Raw genomic sequence first — 21801 nt, 5'->3', positions numbered from 1 at the left:
GTCAATCCATGTTGGTGCAGGGGCACATCAGACTTGATATGTGCGCCTTCTTCCGTCCAGAATACAGATTGAACGCCCAGGAAAAGAGGATATCCCAAGACAAGCGATTGATGATAAGAATTGCTTTGTTAAACAAGCCACGTAATCCATCAGATCAGTTCAGCCATCCCACATTACTAATCACGATAATTGTCGGGTGTGGAGCCGGCATGTGCAACCCCGCGCTGGAATTTAAGAGGCCATCACCCCGCTATCTCAGAAGGCTTCAGTGACGTGACAAGATAATTAACTGACTTTCAACCCCTTAATGCGCGCCTTTCGTCCTATAATATCATCACAAAAACTCCTCAGACAAGTCACAGCCCGCAAAATGACCAGCAGTACCTTCCGCTACCTCGACCCAGCCAGCATCACCGCTGGTGTAGCGCCATGGGCCAAAGTCGACGTCGACCACACCTCTTACGGCCGTAAAACCGTCACCAAGGACGTCACCAACTTTTCCGACTGCCTAGACATCCACTCCAAAGTTGGCTCCTTTGGTGCCGACATCGACGTAGCCGGCTTCGCAGTCTACCGCTCCCAATCCGCCACCACCCCAGAAGATTTCGAGGACGACAAGACCGTCCGCACCAAATACTACGCTGAGGTGGAAGCCCTCCTGAGAGAAAGACTCCAGCACAGCGGCCAAAAGATCAAGCGCATCGAGATCTTTGACCACACCATCCGCAGGCACGACCCCGGCGCCGCCCGCCAGCCGGTCCAGCAAGTCCACGTTGATCAGACACCCAAAGCTGCCGAGGCCAGAGTCAGGCGACATGTGACTCCCAAGGAAGAAGCCGATGCCCTTCTCCAAAAGCGCTACCAGCTCATCAACGTCTGGAGACCCATCCGCCACCCCGCTACCGACTTTCCCCTCGCCGTGATCGACTACCGCACCACTGCCCCTGAAGATTTCGTGGCTGTCAGCTTACTTTACCCCAAGCGTGACGACGGGGATGACGACGACAGAGGCAAGGAAGTCCGGCCGTCCCAGGAAACACTCGACTCGCTTGAGGGGTATGAAGTCAAGGGTGAGACATATGGTGTACTGCCCAATGAGTCGCACAAGTTGTATTACATCAAGGATATGACGCCCGGGGAGGCCATTTTCATCAAGTGCTTTGACTCCTGGGGGGATCGGTTGCCTGGTGGGAAGAAGGGTGTTGCCGGGCTGACGCCACACACGGCTTTTGTTGACCCCCAGACGCCTGAAGGCACACCGGGCAGGGAGAGTATCGAGGTGAGGTGCCTGGTGTTTTATGAGTAGATGGTTGACGACAAGACTAAAAAGGCGGGTCGGGATGGGAGATGTAGAATCAACTATATATGAAAATGAGGCAAGATGTAATGAAAGCAGCTTTGGACTTCTCACTTTTGAGTTGATCATTTCGGACAAAGTACTCCGCATTAATATTGCAGTTCTTTTTGCTGATCCCGGATATCTCCCGCCGGGTAAACAGTCCATTGCTATACCACCCCGAGCCGTCCTGTCGCCTCTTCCACTCTTCAACCACCCCAACCCCACAAACCGACCACCGTTCACAATGAAACCTTCGACAATCACCGCCCTGCTCCTTCCGTGTGTTCTGTCCCTTTCCCTGCCAAGGCAATCCCATAAAACAGTCAGATGGATGCCCCTAGGCGACTCGATAACCGACTATGGCTGCTGGCGAGCCTGGATCTACCTCCGCCTCCAAAATGACCCCGACCTCTACGACTCCGTCGACCTCGTCGGTAGTGAGCGCGCAGGCGAGATCTGCGACGACTCCGAATTCGACCGCGATCACGAAGGACACCCCGGCTTCCCCGCCATCCAAATGGCCAATGAGGGTCGAGTGTCCGAGTGGTTGGCTATGAACCCTGCTGATGTGGTGACTATGCACTTGGGCACAGTGGATATCGTGCGAGGAAAGCCGAGGACGGAGGATTTGCTACGGGCGTATAGCACGCTTGTGGAGCAGATGAGGGGCCGGAATCCAAATATGAGAATTATCGTGAGTACCGTTGGAATTTTGGCCGGCCAAGAGACTGCAGGATTGACACGAGAAATAGGTGGCGCAGATTATCCCGCTTGGGCTGAGCGCGGAAAAGAACGAGCAGGTCAAAGACCTGAACAAAGCGATTCCTGCTTGGGCGGCCAGCCAAAACACCACGTCGAGTCCGATCTGGGTCGTCGACTTGTTCACTGGTTTCGATGCCGAGGTGGATTTGTATGATGGTATACATGCCAGCTCGTCCGGGATTCAAAAGATCGCTGATGGGTTCTATCCGGCACTATTGACTGCGATTAGATATGTCCAGATGTCCAGGGGGGGGGCTGAATTCAGTGTCTTGTAACAGGGCGGCGATGTATTGTTGTGGGAAAAGGAGGAAGCCAAGTGTCATTAAATATCCTATATCCAAAGTCCGCATCGCTTCAGCCGTCGGTATACCGGTCATGTAACGCCTCGACGCCAGTCATTATCCCCATCTCTGTGTTCTCCAAGTTTGTCTTTTTCGCTACGAGGCCGTGTGATCCGACTTTCCTCTACTCGAGGCTCGATCTGAGGCTGGTCCAAACAGTTTACTTCCGAAATTTGATGTGAGTTGTGCTGAGGAACCACTAACGTAGTTCTCATGATTGGATGATCTTTCGAGTTCATCATCTTGGCTTCGTGGGGCCGGTCGTGGTCGTTGCGCAGCGGCAACGTGTGATACGGGGATGGTGTACAGCGCCAGTGGATCGCGGCGTGCACTAAATTGGAGCAATGACGGCACATAACGGCCGACCAACGCCCGTAGTGTAGGGGCACAGGCACAAATAATGGCCACATTTGTCTCGATGACGCTGTGTCAGAGCTTGTGTTAGGCCTCTCACAACGGCGACAGGGGCTTCCAGAAACCTACCTCCATATGTAGTTGATGGCAAATCGATAGGTAAAGTCGTACTTGTCCCACCCCTGTGACACCACTACAACGCGAAATATGCTTATCCCAACAACACTGTTCTTACTGTTAGCATTCCTGTGCTGTCAGCGAAGAAGAAGACATACAATCCGCCAGTACCCAATATCGCGGCAATGGCAGCCTTCTGCGAGAAGCCAATCTTCAACGGTGCCAAAAGCCAAAGCGGCAGGACCAGCAATATGAAATCGGTGACGCAATTCAAAATCACGAGCCAGGCGTACCAGGCGTCCCTGTTGATGCACGTGCCCTTGACGTTGCCATCCCAAAAAGAGGACATGGGCTGGCATGTGAAAAGGACGCCAAATGCCGCAAGAGAATTGGCGATAACAACGATAACGAGCATGACGTATATAACATGATTGAGAATTCGGGTCGTCGAGAATCGGAGATAGAACACAAGAATCGAGCACTTGATGAAGAGGACCGATAAGTTACTCGTTATGGCGGCAGGAAATCCGGCAAGCTTTTTTCATGGTCAGTTGTGACCGCCTCTCTAGCCCGTGAGGAAGGATTTTGATTACCAAAAGCAAGGTTTTCCCTCTCCAGGTGTTGGAATGAAATAGGTAGAAGATATGATACCCCAGGCCGAATTTGGTCACTAATCCGTTCGTTGTCAGCGCTCGCTCCAGTCGTGGTATTCCCAAGCGTGCTGCTGAGAAGATGATAGAACGGATTCTGGCGTACTAGCAATGAGGGTGGCGGAGTATAGGACGGACAAGATGACGGCAATGAGAATGAGCCCTAAAGCGCAACCCCGAGTTAGCCAACCCCCGCGGTCAAGAGCGGCCACGATCCCAAAAACATACAATCATCCTTGTGGCTCACGCGCAAGATGGAGCGCGCGGTATACAATCGGAGGACGACAAAGATTATCGCAAAGACCGGGGCCAAAACAGAGGCGAGAATGACGTTGGAAGCGATGTTCTCCGGACTTTTAGTGTTGTCCGGTACGTCGACGTTGAACATCTCGAAGGATCTGGCGGCATGTTGTGCATGTCTCGGTGGGGTGTAGGTGTGTGTAGGCGACACACTCGGTCCAAGCTATAGTAATAGTAGCCCAGAGTTCGATGGTGTTTGTCGAGAGAGTTAGTCCTTTTGGTGCACCAGGGCCTACAGAGTATGCACGGGGAAGAGAATCATGATGAAAGATGGAAGAAGTGGTTTGCGGCACCACTTCCCACCAAGTCCGCTCCTTGCTCGACTGAATGAAGCTCGCGGTCGAAAATGCTTCACCGGTCCCGACCATTATTGTGATTGGGCCAAGCTCATGCAACATGCGGGAGCAGGTTTTCCCCAACCTGGTCTGGCGTTGGGCCGACATGGGCCGATTACATCTGGTACCGCTCATGATTGGCCAACAAGACGGCATCCTTCCCCGACACCAGGGATCAGCACCTCCAGTCCCGGGAAAGGGTGCTGACAGCGTTAGCACCTGGAGCTTGGCGGCCATTTCGGACATTTGCTTGAGGCCATTTGTTGCGCAGTACGGAGTAAACATCCAAAGTCCCAGTCAAATGAAGCCTTGAAAGTGGATATCGATATTGACAGCAACGGCATGCGACTGTGGGAATCCAAGTCCACGGGTGCCTCCAATCCATTCTTATCAAAGATGCCATTCACCCAATGCCGAGCGGGGACCTGGGTATGTAAACGGCGACCACTTGTATGCAGTGCCGCCCGGCTACATCGTCTACTTGGCCAGTTTTGTGTCTGCCTAGAGATGCCGCCGGCAACTCGAGCGGACTAGCCACGATCCGACCAATTCTTTTCCACGTTGCTACTTCGCATGTACGGTACCAATAAGTTGTATCTCTTGGGTTCATGTGCGTTTTAAGCAATGACGATCGATTCGACTGAATTGGACACATCTGGATGACAAAGCATGAATCCCGAGATGTGTTAACGACTGGGGTTGGCGAAAGATAATCCACTGGCTTCTGCTAAAGACCGGTGAGAGCACATTGTGTCAAAACGCATGGAATGTGGCGTTGACTAACAGCAGCCTTTTCTGACGAGGGACTTTGGAATTGGCAAAGTTCCGCATCAACAGCTTCAGTCGAACTGGGCTCCATTCAACTTGACACCTACATCCGGCTGTCGTTCGTTGCCTTCAACTTTTAGTGTCTTGGATGATCCCAAGGGAGCTCTGTTGGTAGACGAGGTATGATGACTGAGCGCAGAGGACTGCAGAAGTGCTGTGACCAGAGTGTAATCATGATACTCCCCCGAGACTACCTTACACTTCAAAAAGAAGCGGTCTGCAAAGATTTCCTAGTGAGCGTCGCTGGTAGGGCTTGGATTGGGCGTTTGCTTGATGCTTCTTCGACAGATAAAAATGAAAAGGAATGACATGAAGCCTGGCCTCGACCAAGATGGGCAGAATAATCAGCATGGTGACCGATTTTTTGGATATTTGCATCAAACACAGTCATGCATGGGCAGTGTTTATATCAATTCAAGGGCTGTCTTCAGGATTGTTAGTGCAACGGTTGACCCGTGCGCTACCTTTGCCAAATGACTCGTCTGCCAGCATGCGTTCTGTTACCAACTTACTCCTGCTGTCTAAAATTTCCAAGACAACTGACACATCTCCAAACGAGAAAGTTATTTTTGGTCTTTTGCAGTGGGTAGGGCCACTGTTCAAGCGTATCTTGCGTGCCCGGGACTTCCTGTGATTTTATTTTATTTTTCACTTACGTTGTATACATCTCAAAACGGAGAGACTACAACATAACTTGCCGCAGAATGAAGCGAGACCAGTTTCTGCAGCTTTGCCTTCAGCAGGTCACCAACTCCCCGCTTTAGTACCGCCACGGATCCATCGTCGCGAAGGGTGGAAAGATCCTGGGCCAGGGCTACAACGATTATCGCCATGGCTTTAACGGCGACGCTCTCAAGACAGGAACACTTCGTAAGGCCGCATCTCCTCACACTACCCCCAACAGGCCTACCTCGGGGTTCATGCCCTTCGAAATAGGCGGAGATAGTACGGGGAACCGGTGCATCAGCATGCATTCTGAGATGATGGCTATACACTCCGCCCTGATGGCACGAGAACGGCGGCCGCTGATAGCATGTCCAACGTTCAATGCGGCTTCATGCGCTGGAGCTATGTTCAAAACACCGTAGCCCAGGAGAAAGACAAGACCAAGCCATCATGCAAGAAGTCCAAGAGTGAATTGACGAAGAAGAAGCTTGGAAAGCAGCACATTCCCAACGATCTCGGCAAGAGAGCAGATAACAGAGACGCAAAGAAGGACAGGTTGAGTTGTAGGCCGGAGTTCTGTCGAATTGAAGGTATGCAGTCTAGTTGCAGTATGATTGGAGGTTATTAATCAGGTACTCGTTCAGAACAGTCACACTTTCCGACCCAGGAATGCCCCATTCCACGCCAAAGACAACGTATGCCAGCGAACAAAGCACCCCAAGCTCATCGGCGCTGATGTCTATGTCGTCAGATTAGCCCACCACGGCACTGGCACCGGTCATATCAAGGCTGAGGAAGTCGACGACTCCAGATCGTTAGACATGCCACCGCTAGTCGACGTTGATGCACCCTCCTCATCACCATGATGCCTTCACGACGAGTTGACAATAGCTCCCTATTCTCATTACCAACATCGCTGAAATCTCTCCCGTAATGCGAGCCACCAACTCCCGTCCATGCTACCGCTGTATCAACTACATGCGCAGTGTCGGCATCAAGCGTGTGTTCTGGACAAACAAGGAAGGAAGATGGGAGGGTGCCAAGGTGCGGGACTTGGTACCTGTTCTGAATGGGTGCGGCGCCTCAGGGTCATATCAAGAGGAGGTATTTATTACAAAACACGGGATCTTGATGCGAACGAGGCTCATGGGTGTCTGACATTGGCGTGGGCTAGAAAGCTTAGAGTAGCTAGGGTCAGGGAAGGAAATAAACGTATGAGGGAGCTACTTCAGACAACCAACAGAAAGTCTCTCAATGGTTTTTGATGACATTTCCATAGCTCCAACAAGCAATCGGCTAGACCGGGAAGAGTTTGTGACTGAAAGGTATGACTACCTCTATCCATCATGACTGTCACATTTTATCATCCGAACATCGAGGATACCCATAAAGACTGTCGCAAGAAAGGAGCATATATACCAGAGCAACAGTTGGCTTCATTATCATCTCGTCCCCAGTATCTCAAGCCCCACCCGAGTCCGAAGAACTTTTTTTTGCAGTTTTTTCCTTTGCTCCATATCACCAAACCTCATCAAACTGTATGCTGAACACGAGTCAATATGCCTCGACCTCTATCCCCAGACGAGTATCAGTTCATAAGATTTGACGAATGGTCTCTTTCCTACGACAATGCTGGCAACAAATTCGACATGCCGGATCAATACTTCGTCCCCGTTGCAGCCCCGTACAGTGGCCAGCCTATCATCTCTCCTGTCGGTGGGGGCTACACGCTGCTTTCTACCAAGGATGTAGACGAAGAGGTCAATCCTTATATCAGCAATCCTCTTGTTACCTACTGGTCAGAAGAGACAGTCGAAGAGTTCGTCAACCGCTGTCGACCGTCAAAGCAAGCCGCCACAAATTTTAACTGGTATATCATCCGCAACCCGCATGCTACTCAACTTCCAGGACGCGGAGGTGATAGTCCTTCTTGTTTGAAGGAGGGACTCGAGATCGTTGCCAGTGCGGAAAAGGCCATTGAGGCGGTCGTGGCTAAGAAAGGGCGGGATCAGGCGGAGTCCCTGATCAAAAGGCTTTCGACAGATTTGATCGACTTGGCGAGGAGGCATGGAGTCACTCGTGGCCATGCATGTCCACACTCCTTTTTTTTACTTTGATGTGCAAGTAAGCTAACAGAGGCAAATAGTTGTTCTTCGCTGTTGGTGCCAAGCGGGTGGATGAGGTCTAGTCAGCCGTCTGCCGTGAGACACTCAACAACAACCTCGGAGACGAGTCCCGCGTGGAATGCAAACCAGGCTCGCGTGCAAGAGCTGGACACTGGCTCATCCAGGTGTCCAACAGGAACTTTGACGACAGTAGCGAGGTGAGGAGGATGATGATATGTCTGAGGGGGATACTGGGTGTGGAGGACAAGACGCAACTGACGTACGTGCCGCATGTCTTTGACATCCTGGGGGCAAATAAATGGAACGCGTGTGTGGTCAAGTATGTGGAGAGCTCAGAGTTTGGGCTACGGGTCGTCATGTCATGAAGAGGGTCGTTTTTGATATTCACAATTCAAGCACGTCAATCCCCAATTGGCTATAGTCACAATGAAACTGCATGAGGGTGAGTGAATGATGCTTGGCCTGGTAATGAACACATGCTCTGTGATATTTCCAGTCTTGTAAAAGCTGTATAGCTCAAAGGAGGCTAAAGCATCTGCCTCAACCCGTGCCTGCTCCTAACTCCCTTTGTCCTCAATGCTTGCCCCGAATCCCTCCCGATGCTTGCTAGATCACATTTGTGCTCGCTGCGCTTGCTGCCGGTGTCTTGCTGCGCTCCTCCCGGGTTTGCACGGGAATCAGCCGACGCAGCATCGTTTCCAAGCGCATGAGCAAAATACCTTTAAAAGGATACAACCGTTAGCACACGATTTCAGCACGGGTATATTTCTTTTCCAACTCACTCACAATATCATCAGTAGTCCTCACGACGACGCTTCTTGGCCACATCTTCGGGCATGCCAAAGATCTGTGGGTGAGCGAACCCGTTGAAAACGTCATCTGTACCGGCAGCTCCAGTCTGGTCCTGGGTCATGAGGGGAAATGGCAAGGGGCCGCTGACGTGCCTGGCGTGGGAGCGCATGGGAGCGATTCCGGCGAGTCCGTCGCCGAAAGCAGTATTCTGATTCTGCTGGCCAAAAGCGGTGGCTATCTGGGTCCCATTCCAGAAGTCAAAGGTAGGCGTGGTGGCGAAGCCTTGAGGTTGCTGCGTGTGAATGGAAGGCTGTTGCAGAGGCTCGGCAGCAAAGTTCATGGGCGCGCGCTGCTGCTGGGCGAACTGCTGCTGGGCGAACTGCTGCTGGGCGAACTGCTGCTGGGAGAGCTGCTGCTGTGAGAGCTGCTGCTGGGCATATTGCTGCTGGCGAGTGCGTAACTGGGACGCCTGTCGAGCCTTTTGCTGCTGGGTGGCTTGTTGCTGCTGAGTGAGTTGAGGCTGGCCGTTACCATTGCCCTGCACCGTACCAATCCGGCCTGGCTCCTGAACCGTTTTCAGCATCTTGTCAAGGCTTCCGTGAACCTTGTCAATTGTTGCATTGAGCGTCCAAAGATTGTCGGTGGTCTTTTCCATGGTGGCACTCATCTTGTCCATATTGGCGGTCATGGTGACAATACTGCTGCTCAAGGTGGCGATTTGGCTGCTCAAGATCTCCACATGACCGCTGAGCCTCTCCACAGAGGCTGTCAAAGCCCTCAGGGAGGCAGCAGCAGTAGGTGGTGCTCCATGATTGTCATTATTAGACGGGGGGGGAATAACTGGGAGATTGTTGGGGTTTTGCGAGCCTTCCTCTTCCTTCATATTGTCGGTTGAGATGGATCTGAGGGTAATCTGAGATTCGGACGAGAGTTAAGAGAGTGCAGTTATCAGGAAAGAAGAGTCTCAGAAACAGGACAGAAAGGAGTACTTATAGTATTTGAAAGTTGGGACGAGAGAGTCGGCGATCAACCACAACGATAGAGAAAAAATTTGCACTGCCTCAGATACAGTTGCTCCCCTGGCTTCAGTGAATACTAATTCACACGGTCTACCTTGGTAGTTAGCTGAGACCGTACAAACTAGAAGGCGGGGACACATTTTAATCAAGATCATTTATCTGATGCTTGGGCACTTTCATGAACGGAATCAAGATCTAGAATGTCTAGAGTTTTGGAGAAACATACTAGTTATTGTTTTCTAGCTTCCTATGATTATAATACCCTACTAGGAATAACTTGAACCATATACACTCTTCATTATACTAAGTTATTTCCTATGACCTTTCCATGAAATGCTCATGTAGTTGGTGGACTAGCATATCAAGCAAGATCGCCTACAGCAAATGCATTGAAGGCCTCTAAGGTCAAAGACTTTCAACATTCTAGCATACTGAACAGAGTCCTGTGGCTAGATGATGGTGAGCAAGGAGACATGATGTGTTCGGTGATTTGCCCTCGTTCTTGTTCTTCTGCGGCCCTCAGGTAGTGAAAGCCAGTGCATGGGGATAGACATGAGCATTTGATTGACCAGAACTTTGGGAAATTGTTTGTCTTCTTTGACAACTGCAGCCTGGTCAATAGAACTGGGGACATGAGAGCGGCAGATGTGGGGTCATGGCGGTATAGTCGTCTGGACGATTCACCAAAGAGGAGCATGGCTGGGGAGACAATCTCATACATTGCAGGCTTCCTACCTCGACTCATCGCCCGGCGCTGAATTTGCCTCTGGAGGGATGCTGAGTCAGGCGGGGCAGCTCCGGCCATTCCTGTCTCCCGACAACGGCCCCACCTAACCCTAAGCGGGGCCGAGAATTGACTACTGCCGGCCTCCGGCTGGCCGGCAATTACGGGTCTCAGGGCTTGCAGCTTGGGCGACATCAAACTCGCAGCCTGCAGAATCTGCTTGCTTTACTCTTTTCTCTCTCTCCTGTCTTCCTCTCCCCACTCCCCAACTTCACCAGGTTCAAAAAAGGTGACAGCTGCTCACCCAACAGGGTGTGTTCCATTCCACAACCGAACACTCTTCCCCGATATCCCCTTCGAGACTCATTCTAACTCCCTTTCTAGTCACCTCGCCGCAAGGCGGTCGGTCGACCTCTCTCGGCAAACTCTCTCCTCTTCACAACCCAGCGACACCAACCGTTGAGCCTGCTCACGCTCTTTGGGCCTGGAGCTCACCCCTGCCCGGGATTCTCTGTCCTCCAAAAGGACAACATCGCCTACCTGGCGAACATGTCCGGACAGGCCATTGCTGAATTAAACATTCGCCTTTCTCTGAGAGCTGGGCGCACTTGTACAACTTGTGCCCTCGCCCTGGCGTCTCCGTCGATGTGCTTGAGCGGTACATCGCTCTCATCCGTGAGGAGACAGTTCGTTATGTCAACACACTCCCCGCGTCTGTGCAGGCTTCCATCAAGGATCGCGCCAAGGAGGACAGTATTTACTTTGGGTACATGCGGCATGAAATTCAGCTTCCGCAGGGCAAGGAGCTCGCCGCTATGACTCTTCAGGAGGTGGCTTGGGAGGTGGCGATCAACCAGATGCAGGCTTATGGATTTCACGCCCGGTTATGTTGCAAGAATCTTCTTCGACCTTTCTAATCTTCACCAACAGAAAGCAGCGGCGTCAAGCTAAGTACCGGGAGCAGTTCTGCGTTCGAGAACTGTCAGCCAAGAAGGAGAGGGAAGGTGGCTATCAATCAGATGCAAGGGTGTCAAGCTTGTGGCTTGTGGAAGTCGCCTGGATGGCTGGCATGGTAAGAAGATATCTTAATCTGCTTTTCTCTTGATGATGCACTTTGCTGACTCTCTTCGCGAAAACAGTACTTCTTGGTCACGGCGTCCAGGTTATCATGGAGTGGTGAATGGAGGGAGAGTTGGAAAATGGCGGACCGCCGTGCAAGAACTATTCATTGTAATACATCACTTGGTGGATTGACGAACGGCTTTTCTCATTGCGCCTTGATATCGCCATTCAATGTGACTATCGTTGGTGACCCATGCTATTACTCTGAGCCCATGGGCCCAGTGTGGCTTTAGGGAGGGAGGCCTGACAGTCTTGATGAACTTGCGGGACGAGAAGGCAGGGCGGCATCAGTTCAAATAACAACAGGCTTCCCCTATAATCCATGACTTGGGGCGTTATCGCGAGCAAGTCTAGCGGACAATTCACGCAACATGCATTATGGCCAACTCAGGTTTCTTTACTTAACAAAGCTAGCTGCCGACATACCCTATCTTGGGGGATATTGACCATTCCACCACGTGCTTTGTCCCCTCCACTTGGCAAAGACCTTTCTCACTGGAAGCTACCAAGATACTGAGTATAATGCTTCAACCCTCTTTAGCTCTTCCAGGTCCCTCTTCCAAGCACGGGTCTCTACACGAATCTTGATCAGCTCGTTAATGAGCCCCCTCTGGCCCATCCCTTCCAGAGAAGGCAGACCAGTCTCCCCCTCAAACATTTTCCCATGCCGGAAACTCTCCAGACAACTATTCATTGACTGCTCATCCATCTGCCGATACCTGCTCGTCGTCTCCAGTTTCAGTCTGTTCAGCCTGAGGGTTTCCTGCCGTAAAGACGGCACGAGGTCTTGCACCTCAAACCTGGGCTGCAGCCACTGCGGGTCTATCGATGCCAAATCCTTCGAAGCTTCCATGGCTGTTCTGACCTCGTCGCCGTCAAGCTTGTGGTGATTTTCGTAGTGCTGCCTGAGGGTGGAATCGTTGCGGAAGGTCTTTGGGCAGATCCAACACGAACTTCCTGGCTTTGGTGTGTGCTGACTGTGAGACTGTCCGTTAATAGGGGGTTTCACACAGCGGTGTTATTGGGAAAGGTATTGCACTTACTTTGTGATGTGGGTTTGCAATGACTTTTCCGAACCTATGAGTGTGGTGCAGTTGGCCCGGGGGCATTTGGTCCGTTGGCTTCCAGGCTGGAAAGACTCCTCATCACCATCGGTATCGCCAGCAGCTTGGATAGCTGGAGCCTGGGTGGTGGAAGCTGAGGCCGCGGGGGGGTTGACTGGCTCGGGAGCGCTTTCGACTGGTTCGGGGGCGGTGCCGACCTGTTCGTGAGCGGTGTTGACTGGTTTGGAAGCGGTATCAACAGAGGATTCCAAGGCTGGGTCTACCGGCAGAGGGTTCGAGACTACTAGTGGCGCGTCGACATTGAAACCATGGTGGTCCATCGTTCTCCGCACTACTTCGAGATACTCGGCGAAATACTCATCAGACCCAGGTTGGGGGACCAACCTGAAAGGCATCCATGAGACACTGCCACTACTGATCATGGCTTTTGGCCTGGAAGGATTCCACTTACTGACCGGATACCTCTCTTCGCGCACGCCAGTCGTCCATCACGAACTTGGCTCGATGTAGATACTCCATTGTTGACAATGACCTGACACAAAGCATTGATGAGTGTCAGCCATCTCTCAACTGGTGCGGTAGAACTTGGAGGTTGGAAGGTTTAGTGAGGAGAGAGGTGCTCACCAATTTTGCCTTTGCATCGTGTCGGCTTCTTTTCGATGATTACTGAAAATCGTAGATGAGGTAAGAAAGGGGAGTGTAGATTTCAACACCGCTCGCTGGCCGAGTGAGAGTGGTCGGAAATGCTGAAAAATGCAGAGATGGTTGAGTCGGGTTTAGTGTGTAGCTGTGTGAAGAAGAGACAGACGAGCAGCCAAACTGAGCAGCGAGATCAAGTTACCACATTCCTGTGGAGCAAACACACCCGCTTTGTGAGTCAACAATATCACCCAGTCGAACTATGACATCGCATCTTCACACACAATGCAAACACACTTCCTTCACAGACACAGCTCCGGTTTAAATCCAATCGCATAATGTCATTCAATCATAAAGCTGCTAACCCTAACGCCACACAAATGCAATGCTATATGCCAATCCATCACACATCATTCCCACCCCCTGATCTAGCTGGCATTGATCCTGGAGATCAGGAACTTGGGCGCCTCATCAGCAGCCTCATCAGCATAGGTGCCATGGGCAGGCAGAACAATGAGCGAGCCGTTGCAAACCAAGTCGCCGCTCTCGCAGTACACCCTGAGACGGTCGGCAGGGTAATTGGGGATCTTGCCGTTGTTCTGCTTGTTCTTGGTCCAGCCGTAGAGGACAACACCCTTGATCTGCTCGCGGATGGCGGCGCTGCTCTGGGAGATGGCGGCACCGGCGAGGGCGGCACCCTGGCTGTAGCCACCGGCGACGATCTTGGCCCGGGGGCAGAGCGAGTTGGCGCGGATGAGGAGGCTCTTCATCTCGTTAATGGCGGCGGTGGTGGTGCCCTCGGGGAGGAGGTTGTCGAGGAGCCCGGCGGAGTAAGCACCGCCAACACCCTGGACCCAGACGTTGGCCTCGCCAAAGGCAGCGTCGAGAGCGACACCAGTTGGGCTGCCGAGAGATCCCTTTTGGCTTGGTTAGCTATGGTTCACTTCGCAAACAGACAGGACAAAACTCACAAGGTTACCACCCTCGGTGGAACCGCGGGCGTAGATGAAGATGACCTTGGGGCACGGGCCGCCATCGAGCAGTTCGTTGGCAGTCGCACCAGCACCCGACTTCCAGCCACGAGCCTCAAGGGTCTCCATGGTCTGGCGGTGAGACTCGACAAGCTCCCGGGTGCGAATCTCATCGAGAGGGCTCGGGAGAGCCGCGACGAGAGTGCCGGTGAGGGCGGCGACGGTAGCGAGGAAACGCATGTTGATGGATTTGTCGAGAGACTTTGAACGAGGAGCTGAGAGCTGACCAAAGGGGAGACTGAGTACTCAAGTGAATGAGACTCGAAAAAGGGCTGGTGATGGCTGGAGTTGAAGATCTGGAGCTGAGAGGTGCTTGGTGAGTTCAGGCAGGACAAGGAGGACAGTATCTCGACATCTTTATATCTCTGGGTTCCCCTCCCGGCCCGACACCATCGTGGTTCTCGCGGTCCGTATCCTCCGTAGTAAGACGGTGAGAAGACAGTTACAACAGTGCCAAGACCGATGGCGTCTTCCCCACGCCGTCAGGGTCCATGGAAGACAGGCATTCCCCGCATTCGCGATGTAACGCTTAGCGTCGAGCTCGGGCAGCTTGTGGCTTGCAGGGTTGCATCTTGAGGCGTTTGTTTGGGTCATTTGAACTGCCAGTAGCGGACGTTGATCCCAAATTGTACCAGAAGCCCGCCGCCGCTGTGCTGGCGGGCCGACGTATCCCAACACAAGTTCAAAAAAACCTGAAGTGTGCCAAATCAAGAACCAGCCGCATGCAAGAGCCAGGCCGTGGACGGAAGGTCCTGTGACTTTTGGTGCGGCGTCAAGTCCCGTTGGTCCGGACGAACCTGGTACACCTTCCTGGACCGTCTTGGAACACCGGCCACCGCAGTCCTCCCTCCCCGACCCCGCATCTTGACAGTTGACACTGCCGGCATCGAGTATTAGTACCTATCTTCATGTTGAGAATGCCATTGGGCAGCAAGAACAGAGTCGCAGCCATCTTGCAACGGCGCTCGGATAGCGTAGATGTGATGGGGGGTGTCCTCTTGCAGAAATCGCCGTACTGCAGGGCCGAGCACTAAATCACAGCATGTGAAAGTTGGAGAATTTGGAGGAGTCAGCAATTGAGAGTTAGCTATCTGAGTCCTGACACAACTCGGCGACAAAAACCATGACTGTCTTGAGCAACGCGGACATCCGTCACAGATTTCCAAGCAAAATCCCAACAAAATGTTTTTGATGGCGGATAACTCCATCCAACTCCATATAGATAACCACCCAGACCCATTTTGAAGTGTACATTCACTCGGCACACAGTTCCCATTTGGGACTTTTACAACAAGTAAGCGGCCCCTGACCCTGGTCTCCCCAGTTCAACACCAAAAAGCTTGGCTCTCGCTGGATCTTGGGTGGGCCGAAAAGCCCTCATGGTATCTTGGCGAGCGGTACCGCAACGCGGCAGAAGCGGTTCGCTTCCCATTCTGCCTATGCTACCTTGGCCATTAACGGGATGTGTATACCTGTCAACAAGATGAGGGTTTGCAAAAATAAGCTCGCAGCGTCAATGCGATCTGTGGCACGGCGGTTCCTTTTATGAACCTTATTTCGACTTCGCTCGCTACCATACATGGAGGATAGCAAGGCGGGTGAAGGTTTTCAGCTTCATGAGCCAGTATGTTGATGGGCTCAACAAAATCACAGGAGGGCAAAGCAAGACTTGTAAGAAAGCCATACTTGATCCGTCTTTCACAATTGATGGGAACCTCTACACGTATATAAAACACTCTTGCCAACACCAACCCAGTCCCCCAGCTGCCCAGCCAGAGACTTGATATGAACCTTGCCACCTTCCAAAACCGCCCAAAACGACAACAAGCCCAACCTGTCTAGCGCCAAAGAATGCAAACCGCCTAGTCAAAAGTCCTCTCATCCAACGGGCCCCACAAGATCCAACCCCCTGACATTGTAGAACCGCTCCACCTCGCTGCGGAATTCCCTCAAGTGCTTGTGTGCCCACCCTCCCTCCGTCTTCCTCAACTCCCTCATGACTTGGACAGCCTTGAAGATGCCACGCATGTGTTCAGCCAAGAGAGCATTTCTCTGCACCCCGATGTCCCTGCGTGCGATATAGTCTTCCATGTACGACCTAATAAGAGTGCGACACATTGGTCAGGCTACCTGAAAAGATGGGAGGTGAATGGAACTACTTGCCATGCTGTTTTGGCATCCCCCTGATCAAGTGCCAAACATCCAAGACGATAAATGCAAGAAATGTAAAGCGGGTGGCTCGTCATCTGTCCCGAAGCTTGCCACCAAGCTCATTGTCTTGTGAAAGTGTCGAGTGGCACGTTCGTACTTGTGTTCCTTGCGATCAATAGTACCAAGTGCGGAATGTGTACTGTTGAGAGAGTTAGTAAAATGAAAAAGATAAATGGCGTGGGAGGTGCTCGACTTACTGTGCAACCAAAACGCCGTCGTGTGGTGTGCGAGCGGCGATTTGCTACATCGGCTGCTGTATTCACATTCTGGCGTCGTCGAGCAGAATGTCATCTTCTTCCTCAGCATCATCTGGATTTGCGAGTGTGCTCTTGCCCTGTATGGCCGACTCACTCTGGAATTTCCTGTGCATGTGTGAGAACGTGTCTGGTTCTGTGCAACAATAACCTCCCAATGCTAAGAATCGTCCTGTTCAAGGTCCATGGAAGTTGTTAATTCATCAGCGGACGGCCCGTCCTCTGGCCCCTCTGCTGTCGATGAAAAGGGATAACCCTCTGTGATTAAAGGTTGAGGTGTCTCGACCTTCTCGGCCCACGTCATGATGTCCTCGTCAGTGAGTGTCATCTCTGTCTCAAGTCTCCGGCACTCTTGTACCCAATCCGGTAGGTTTCCATCGCCGCTTGGAACCAATCCAACGTATTATCGATATCCCCTTGCGTGACGCAGATAGACGAGTAAATCAATGCCATGTCCGTGAGCGCAATTGCTTTATGGTACAGGTCGTCTGTCCACTCACCCTTGGCCTTTGAGTAGTCATGAAAGTGATTGAGATGAGATGCGCAAAGCGGATACGCCGCATCCGGTTCACCAAGAGCGAGTTTCGCATAGCCGGCGTAACACATCGTTTTGACCTCTGAAGGCTGTCCAGGGGACGTCTATTGCCAAGATTGTCATCGTGTACCTGCCTAATTATTGGCAGGAAAGCATCGGCGTCCCAGTCTACCGTACTATATGCTCCAATCTTGAAGATATATCTATTTGCCAAGACAATTGACGACTGATCAGCTTTGTCATGTACGACAGGATAAGTAAGATAGATAGTGACGGAAGCTCACTGTTCAACGAGGCTTATCAACCGAAACAAATCTTCCATCGTGACGACATTCATATCCTTGTTGTTGGAATACTCTCTCGTCAATAACCAACGCAGGGTCAGGGCATGCTCTAGATATTTTGCACAGCCATCCTGATGGTCTGGGTACAGACGCCTGTCCCTAGGACATTCGGGAAAGGCGATAGAGAGCAAAATTGCTGCATTCCTCAACGCGGTGTGCTTTTCCGATGTTGTTAGTAAGCCCTTGAGGATATTTTGGGCAACCATATTGCCGACACAAAAGCATTGCAGATCCTCATCGTTATCTATCAGCGTGCAGGCGACAAGGTTCTCTAACGATGCCAGCAGACTGTCGGTAGAGCCGGTGTTAGTAACTCGTCCATAAAGATAACTGGGATGTCTGCATAGCGTTTCTTACCATTTCTCGTCCATATGAATGCTGAGCAATGGATGACGTTCCACAAGACAGACGGGGTCAAATAGCTCCTTGGGTATGCAGGTCGGTTCTATCACCGACATGATCCCTAGGATTGTGCGGCACTATGGACTCAAGGACTCAAACGCGAACCCCAAAACTGTTTCTGACAAATTTTCAGAAGAGGAGCGAGGAAACGAGGAGTGTTCCAAACGGCTCTCGATGTCGGACATGTCGAAAACGCCCCGGCCGAGCATACCGACAAGCTTTGGGATATGGCTGCAGTCAGCCGACAGTTTGCTGCAAACAAAATCAACCAGTGCTGTAATTCTTTCATCACTCAGCCGGTCAAAATTGCTCTTATTGCGATTCTGTTCCAACAGAGCTCGAAAGGCGGCTGCGTAGGAGACTGCGCTCAAATCAGCGTGGAGAATGGTGTCAGTACATGCGAAGCAGGTTAAAGGGGAGTCTGATATGATGATGATTTTTCCCTGACCACCAATCTGTTGGGAAGAAACTGGTACTCCAGTCTATCGCTGTCCGCATCATCATATACTATTAGCCAGCGGCACTCTAACATATCACATTTTGCCTCAATATTAGCAACTAGCCAACAACGAAAGAGAGGTCTTACTTACCCGTATTTGATAACCAGGTTCAAGAACAAGCTGCCGTTGGTTTTGAAGTCTCCCGGCTTTGCGCCGAGAAGACAGAGATGAACCGCCATAGTGCCGAAGGTTTGAGAGCGAACATCGGCTACGTTACCCTCTGGGATCCAGAATATTACATCCACCTCTTTTTGGGCAGGAAGCATGTCGGCATACTGAAGGGTCATCATGCTCTTCCCACTGGCAGTGGCATCATTTGTGATTGTTAGGGCACGAAGGTGTTCTGCGCCGGATTTTTTTGAGTATGTCAGGCTTTCTGAAGTGTTGCTACAGCGTTTCCATGGCGCTGGGAATCTCAAACATGTACCTAGATCTGGTGGATGGCAAAACGAAACAGGGGAGTTTTGCATCTGTGCCTGACAGCGCCACAGAGGTCTGTGGTCCGTCTCGGAAAGGTGTGAGGTTATTCGATAAGCATTTTGTGGGTACGACTTGTTGGTTTGTTGACAGGTAGTGTCTCAGAGCCGTCAACTGAAGAAGAGTGTCCATCAGATGCGCAACATGCCAGCATTTCTTGGCCAAAATTGGCAGTACTCTTACTCGTAGGGGGAAAGCGTTCTTTGGACCGATTGGGAGGATTACGGCCCGATATATGTCAAGGACCTATCTGAGAAAGCTGACGACATTGATGACACATTGAAGGTATGACCTTCGCATCTCTGGGCTGATCAGGTAACGTCTCCCAACATTTTTACGACAGGCTTCAAGCGTGTCGAAAAATATATGGAGTGCTGGGAGAACAGTAGCTACCGCAAGAGAGTTTATGATCTAACAATTTTTATTAGCGACCAGTCTAGGTGCTGAGTGCTTAACAGTATAGCATAGGGGCGAGCGTACATGTAGCACTAGCTTTGCCAGATTCTCAACGAGAGAAAGATCGACTCCTGGCTCTCACTGCTCGAGGTGAAGCGCAGACTCGGTCTGCTGTACGCTCCCGATCAAGTTCCCGGGTGAGTTGAATGTCGCCAGGGGTTAGGCATTGCTCCAAGAGACCCTTTCCCAATGTCCACCGCGCTAGTACGAGGTCATCGCCGTTAGGAAAGGTCAGGAAAGATGCTCTGCCAGTATGAGTGGGGCGGGGTTCCTACTGACGTCTGCAGTTACTCCATACTGGTGACAAAATGTTGACTGTAAGGTAGGTAGGTAGGTACCTGCGATGTATACAGCTGGGAAGTCGATTACCAAGGCATGCTGATTGGCTATCTTATATAGACGCTGGGTGCCAAATGGCTTCCCGCCCTGCGTAGCGTGTAATGGCATTGTTGGAAGCACTGGCTTGCGTGACTACCGAAACAGAGTCGAGTTATGGACTGAGGATGACCAAGCTTTGATCAGCTGCACGACCATCATGTCGGGGTGGTTGATCTAATGAAAAGAAGGCGCAAGGGCCTGTTTGCAGTTGACAAGTCGTCCTGTGTGGGGTTACTGACCCCCTCCTGTCAGCCACATGGCGCCAGTGTGGTAAAGTTGGGAAAGAGCGGAAACTATTCCCTGGAAACCAGAAGCAACCTTAAATTTTGGACTTTCCCTGTCAGTCACGTTTGCATCCAAACTTCGCAAGATCAGCAAGCCGGAATTTGCCGCCAAACATCAACCTCCCGGCTGGCCAATCCTGCACCTCATGAGACCACGCCTGGTCACGTGCAAAACCTGTAACAAAGTCATGGCCACTTTTTCCCGAGTCGCGGTGAATTTCGATATCCACCAGCAAAAAGTAATTGGACAGCTGGTGCTGGGGATAATACTAATAACAGCCAGCAGCCCTTGCGGACATAATTAACAAGGCTGTTTCTCTCGCGTTCGGGTTTTGGTCGTACTCGTATTCGTATCTGACAATCTCCTACACGACGGCTTTGAGGATATATAGGCTTCGCGAAGACTTCGCTCGGAATGTCTCCTGGATACATGGAGTATCACAAACCATAGCCCTTTGAATCTTTTGACAATGGCCCCCTTCAAAGTCGTCGTTCACCCACTCACGTCCGAGCCCACTGACAGCTCCCACAGTCCCAGCCTTACCGCGTATGAATCCGAGCCTTTCTCCTCTCCCAACGCCCTAGTCTTCATTCATGGCCTGACAGCTGGGCCCCACACAACAAATCTTACACATCTGCAGGCCGCTCTCCCTTCTGAGTACTCCATCTGGGAGCTGCGTATGCGAAGCTCCCACTCTGGATGGGGGTATTCCTCCCTTGACAACGACGTCCAGGACCTCACACGACTCGTCCGCTACCTGCGTGAGGACCTCAAGAATAAAAGGATCGTTCTGATGGGCGCTAGCACTGGATGTCAGGGTGCCCTCGAGTACAACAACCATTCTAGTCAGCCTCCGCGTGTTGATGGGTACATCTTGATATCTCCTGTCTCGGACAGAGAGGCTGCCAACGCCCTCTGGTCGTCCGAGGCACTGGCTGAGAGCTTGACTGTGGCGAAAGAGTTGATAGACCAAGGAAAGGAGTGTGCTACCATGCCAAAGGAGCATGTTCCTTTTTTTGCAACGCCAGTCACAGCGGCGAGATGGTGGAGCTTTGCTGCCACTGGGTAAGTTTATATATTCTTTTCTGTATCATTTGGTGTAAGATGCTGATCAAGTTACAGTGGCGTCGAAGACTACTTCGCTTCAGACATTTCAGATGAGGTCCTCGCAGACAAATTTGGCAGGGTGGACAAGCCATTGTTGATCTTGCCTGCTGAGAAGGATGAGCTGGTCCCGGCATCGGTCGACAAGCAGCTGTTGTTGGAGAGGTGGAGTACGGCGGCCCCTAAGGGGGTGGTAAGTGAGCTCTCGGGGTTCATTCCTGATGCTGATCATGTTGTATCCTCTTCTGAAGCCCAAAAGTGGCTTGCCGAGAGGGTTGCCAAGTTTCTGTCCAGCATCTGATTATGCTGTCATTTTAGATATTGGCAAAGACAAAGGTGGCTATGCGTTTGTTTGTTGATAAACAATGTGCTTTCAGATGGCGTGTCGTTTTGTTGTGCGTTTGCAACTGTGCTGTGAATTGGTAGCCCTCGGTGTTGATACACTGGTTGACACCAAACTTTGCCCACGTCGAGGCTAGGATGGCCGCCGGCAATGTCTTCTTTCACAGCCGGCGATATCAAGTCACCTTAAATCCTTCGCTCAATTTCTTTCATCCTGTTCTACAGTTTGACATTCTCTTTGTCTAGTCCAATCTGCCTGCGCCCTGTCCGTCAATCTTTCACTCTTCTATCACAACTTATCAAG

General features: G+C 51.6%; 12 protein-coding genes across 12 annotated transcripts; 4 read left to right on the top strand and 8 right to left on the bottom strand.

The window, feature by feature from the left end:
• Positions 1–44: 44 nt before the first annotated feature.
• QC762_100045 (uncharacterized protein) lies at positions 45–2454 on the top strand. Its single transcript, XM_062884373.1, has 2 exons — positions 45–2033; positions 2092–2454. Exons 1-2 carry the CDS (start codon positions 1299–1301, stop codon positions 2374–2376), a joined length of 1020 nt encoding a protein of 339 aa, XP_062747305.1. The 5' UTR covers positions 45–1298; the 3' UTR covers positions 2377–2454.
• Positions 509–1504, bottom strand: QC762_100040 (uncharacterized protein; the record flags this gene model as incomplete). Its single annotated transcript, XM_062884372.1, is given in 3 exon segments — positions 509–959; positions 972–1288; positions 1412–1504. The coding sequence occupies 3 exon segments, from the start codon at positions 1502–1504 to the stop codon at positions 509–511; spliced, it is 861 nt and encodes a 286-aa protein (XP_062747306.1).
• A 1144-nt stretch (positions 2455–3598) lies between the features above and the next one.
• Positions 3599–4201, bottom strand: QC762_100050 (uncharacterized protein; the record flags this gene model as incomplete). Its single annotated transcript, XM_062884374.1, has 2 exons — positions 3792–4201; positions 3599–3726 (listed from the first exon to the last, which is right to left on the bottom strand). Exons 1-2 carry the CDS (start codon positions 3949–3951, stop codon positions 3599–3601), a joined length of 288 nt encoding a protein of 95 aa, XP_062747304.1. The 5' UTR covers positions 3952–4201.
• A 1358-nt stretch (positions 4202–5559) lies between these two features.
• QC762_0026850 (uncharacterized protein) lies at positions 5560–6558 on the top strand (the record flags this gene model as incomplete). The annotated part of the gene is made up of 3 exons (XM_062883164.1): positions 5560–6282; positions 6342–6387; positions 6444–6558. Exons 1-3 carry the CDS (start codon positions 6060–6062, stop codon positions 6556–6558), a joined length of 384 nt encoding a protein of 127 aa, XP_062747303.1. The 5' UTR covers positions 5560–6059.
• A 2053-nt stretch (positions 6559–8611) lies between these two features.
• On the bottom strand, positions 8612–9493 carry QC762_100058 (uncharacterized protein; the record flags this gene model as incomplete). Its single annotated transcript, XM_062884375.1, has 1 exon — positions 8612–9493. The coding sequence occupies one exon, from the start codon at positions 9491–9493 to the stop codon at positions 8612–8614; it is 882 nt and encodes a 293-aa protein (XP_062747302.1).
• A 764-nt stretch (positions 9494–10257) lies between these two features.
• Positions 10258–11270, top strand: QC762_100060 (uncharacterized protein; the record flags this gene model as incomplete). The annotated part of the gene is given in 3 exon segments (XM_062884376.1): positions 10258–10665; positions 10738–11028; positions 11037–11270. Coding segments are annotated over 2 exon segments (360 nt in total). The 5' UTR covers positions 10258–10665; positions 10738–10902.
• Positions 11271–11855: 585 nt separating this feature from the next.
• On the bottom strand, positions 11856–13180 carry QC762_0026820 (uncharacterized protein; the record flags this gene model as incomplete). The annotated part of the gene is made up of 4 exons (XM_062883163.1): positions 11856–12452; positions 12519–12923; positions 12991–13071; positions 13164–13180. 4 exons carry the CDS (start codon positions 13178–13180, stop codon positions 11978–11980), a joined length of 978 nt encoding a protein of 325 aa, XP_062747300.1. The 3' UTR covers positions 11856–11977.
• A 426-nt stretch (positions 13181–13606) lies between these two features.
• Positions 13607–15067, bottom strand: QC762_100070 (uncharacterized protein; the record flags this gene model as incomplete). Its single annotated transcript, XM_062884377.1, has 2 exons — positions 14150–15067; positions 13607–14095 (listed from the first exon to the last, which is right to left on the bottom strand). The coding sequence occupies exons 1-2, from the start codon at positions 14387–14389 to the stop codon at positions 13607–13609; spliced, it is 729 nt and encodes a 242-aa protein (XP_062747299.1). The 5' UTR covers positions 14390–15067.
• Positions 15068–16002: 935 nt separating this feature from the next.
• QC762_0026800 (uncharacterized protein) lies at positions 16003–16790 on the bottom strand (the record flags this gene model as incomplete). The annotated part of the gene is made up of 2 exons (XM_062883162.1): positions 16003–16307; positions 16684–16790. 2 exons carry the CDS (start codon positions 16788–16790, stop codon positions 16088–16090), a joined length of 327 nt encoding a protein of 108 aa, XP_062747298.1. The 3' UTR covers positions 16003–16087.
• Positions 16791–17489: 699 nt separating this feature from the next.
• QC762_0026790 (uncharacterized protein) lies at positions 17490–18011 on the bottom strand (the record flags this gene model as incomplete). Its single annotated transcript, XM_062883161.1, has 2 exons — positions 17490–17841; positions 17911–18011. 2 exons carry the CDS (start codon positions 18009–18011, stop codon positions 17490–17492), a joined length of 453 nt encoding a protein of 150 aa, XP_062747297.1.
• A 334-nt stretch (positions 18012–18345) lies between these two features.
• QC762_0026780 (uncharacterized protein) lies at positions 18346–20104 on the bottom strand (the record flags this gene model as incomplete). The annotated part of the gene is made up of 4 exons (XM_062883160.1): positions 19668–20104; positions 19413–19589; positions 18546–19343; positions 18346–18376 (listed from the first exon to the last, which is right to left on the bottom strand). Exons 3-4 carry the CDS (start codon positions 18923–18925, stop codon positions 18346–18348), a joined length of 411 nt encoding a protein of 136 aa, XP_062747296.1. The 5' UTR covers positions 18926–19343; positions 19413–19589; positions 19668–20104.
• Positions 20105–20289: 185 nt separating this feature from the next.
• Positions 20290–21637, top strand: QC762_100080 (uncharacterized protein). Its single transcript, XM_062884378.1, has 2 exons — positions 20290–21116; positions 21174–21637. The coding sequence occupies exons 1-2, from the start codon at positions 20521–20523 to the stop codon at positions 21454–21456; spliced, it is 879 nt and encodes a 292-aa protein (XP_062747295.1). The 5' UTR covers positions 20290–20520; the 3' UTR covers positions 21457–21637.
• The last annotated feature ends 164 nt before the right edge of the window (positions 21638–21801 follow it).

The sequence above is a fragment of the Podospora pseudocomata genome (assembly GCF_035222375.1).
Source record: "Podospora pseudocomata strain CBS 415.72m chromosome 1 map unlocalized CBS415.72m_1.2, whole genome shotgun sequence".
In the NCBI taxonomy this organism is placed as follows: Eukaryota; Fungi; Ascomycota; class Sordariomycetes; order Sordariales; family Podosporaceae; genus Podospora; species Podospora pseudocomata.
The sequence above is the reverse complement of the archived record's forward strand: the minus strand, read 5'-3'. Positions and strand labels throughout refer to the sequence as shown.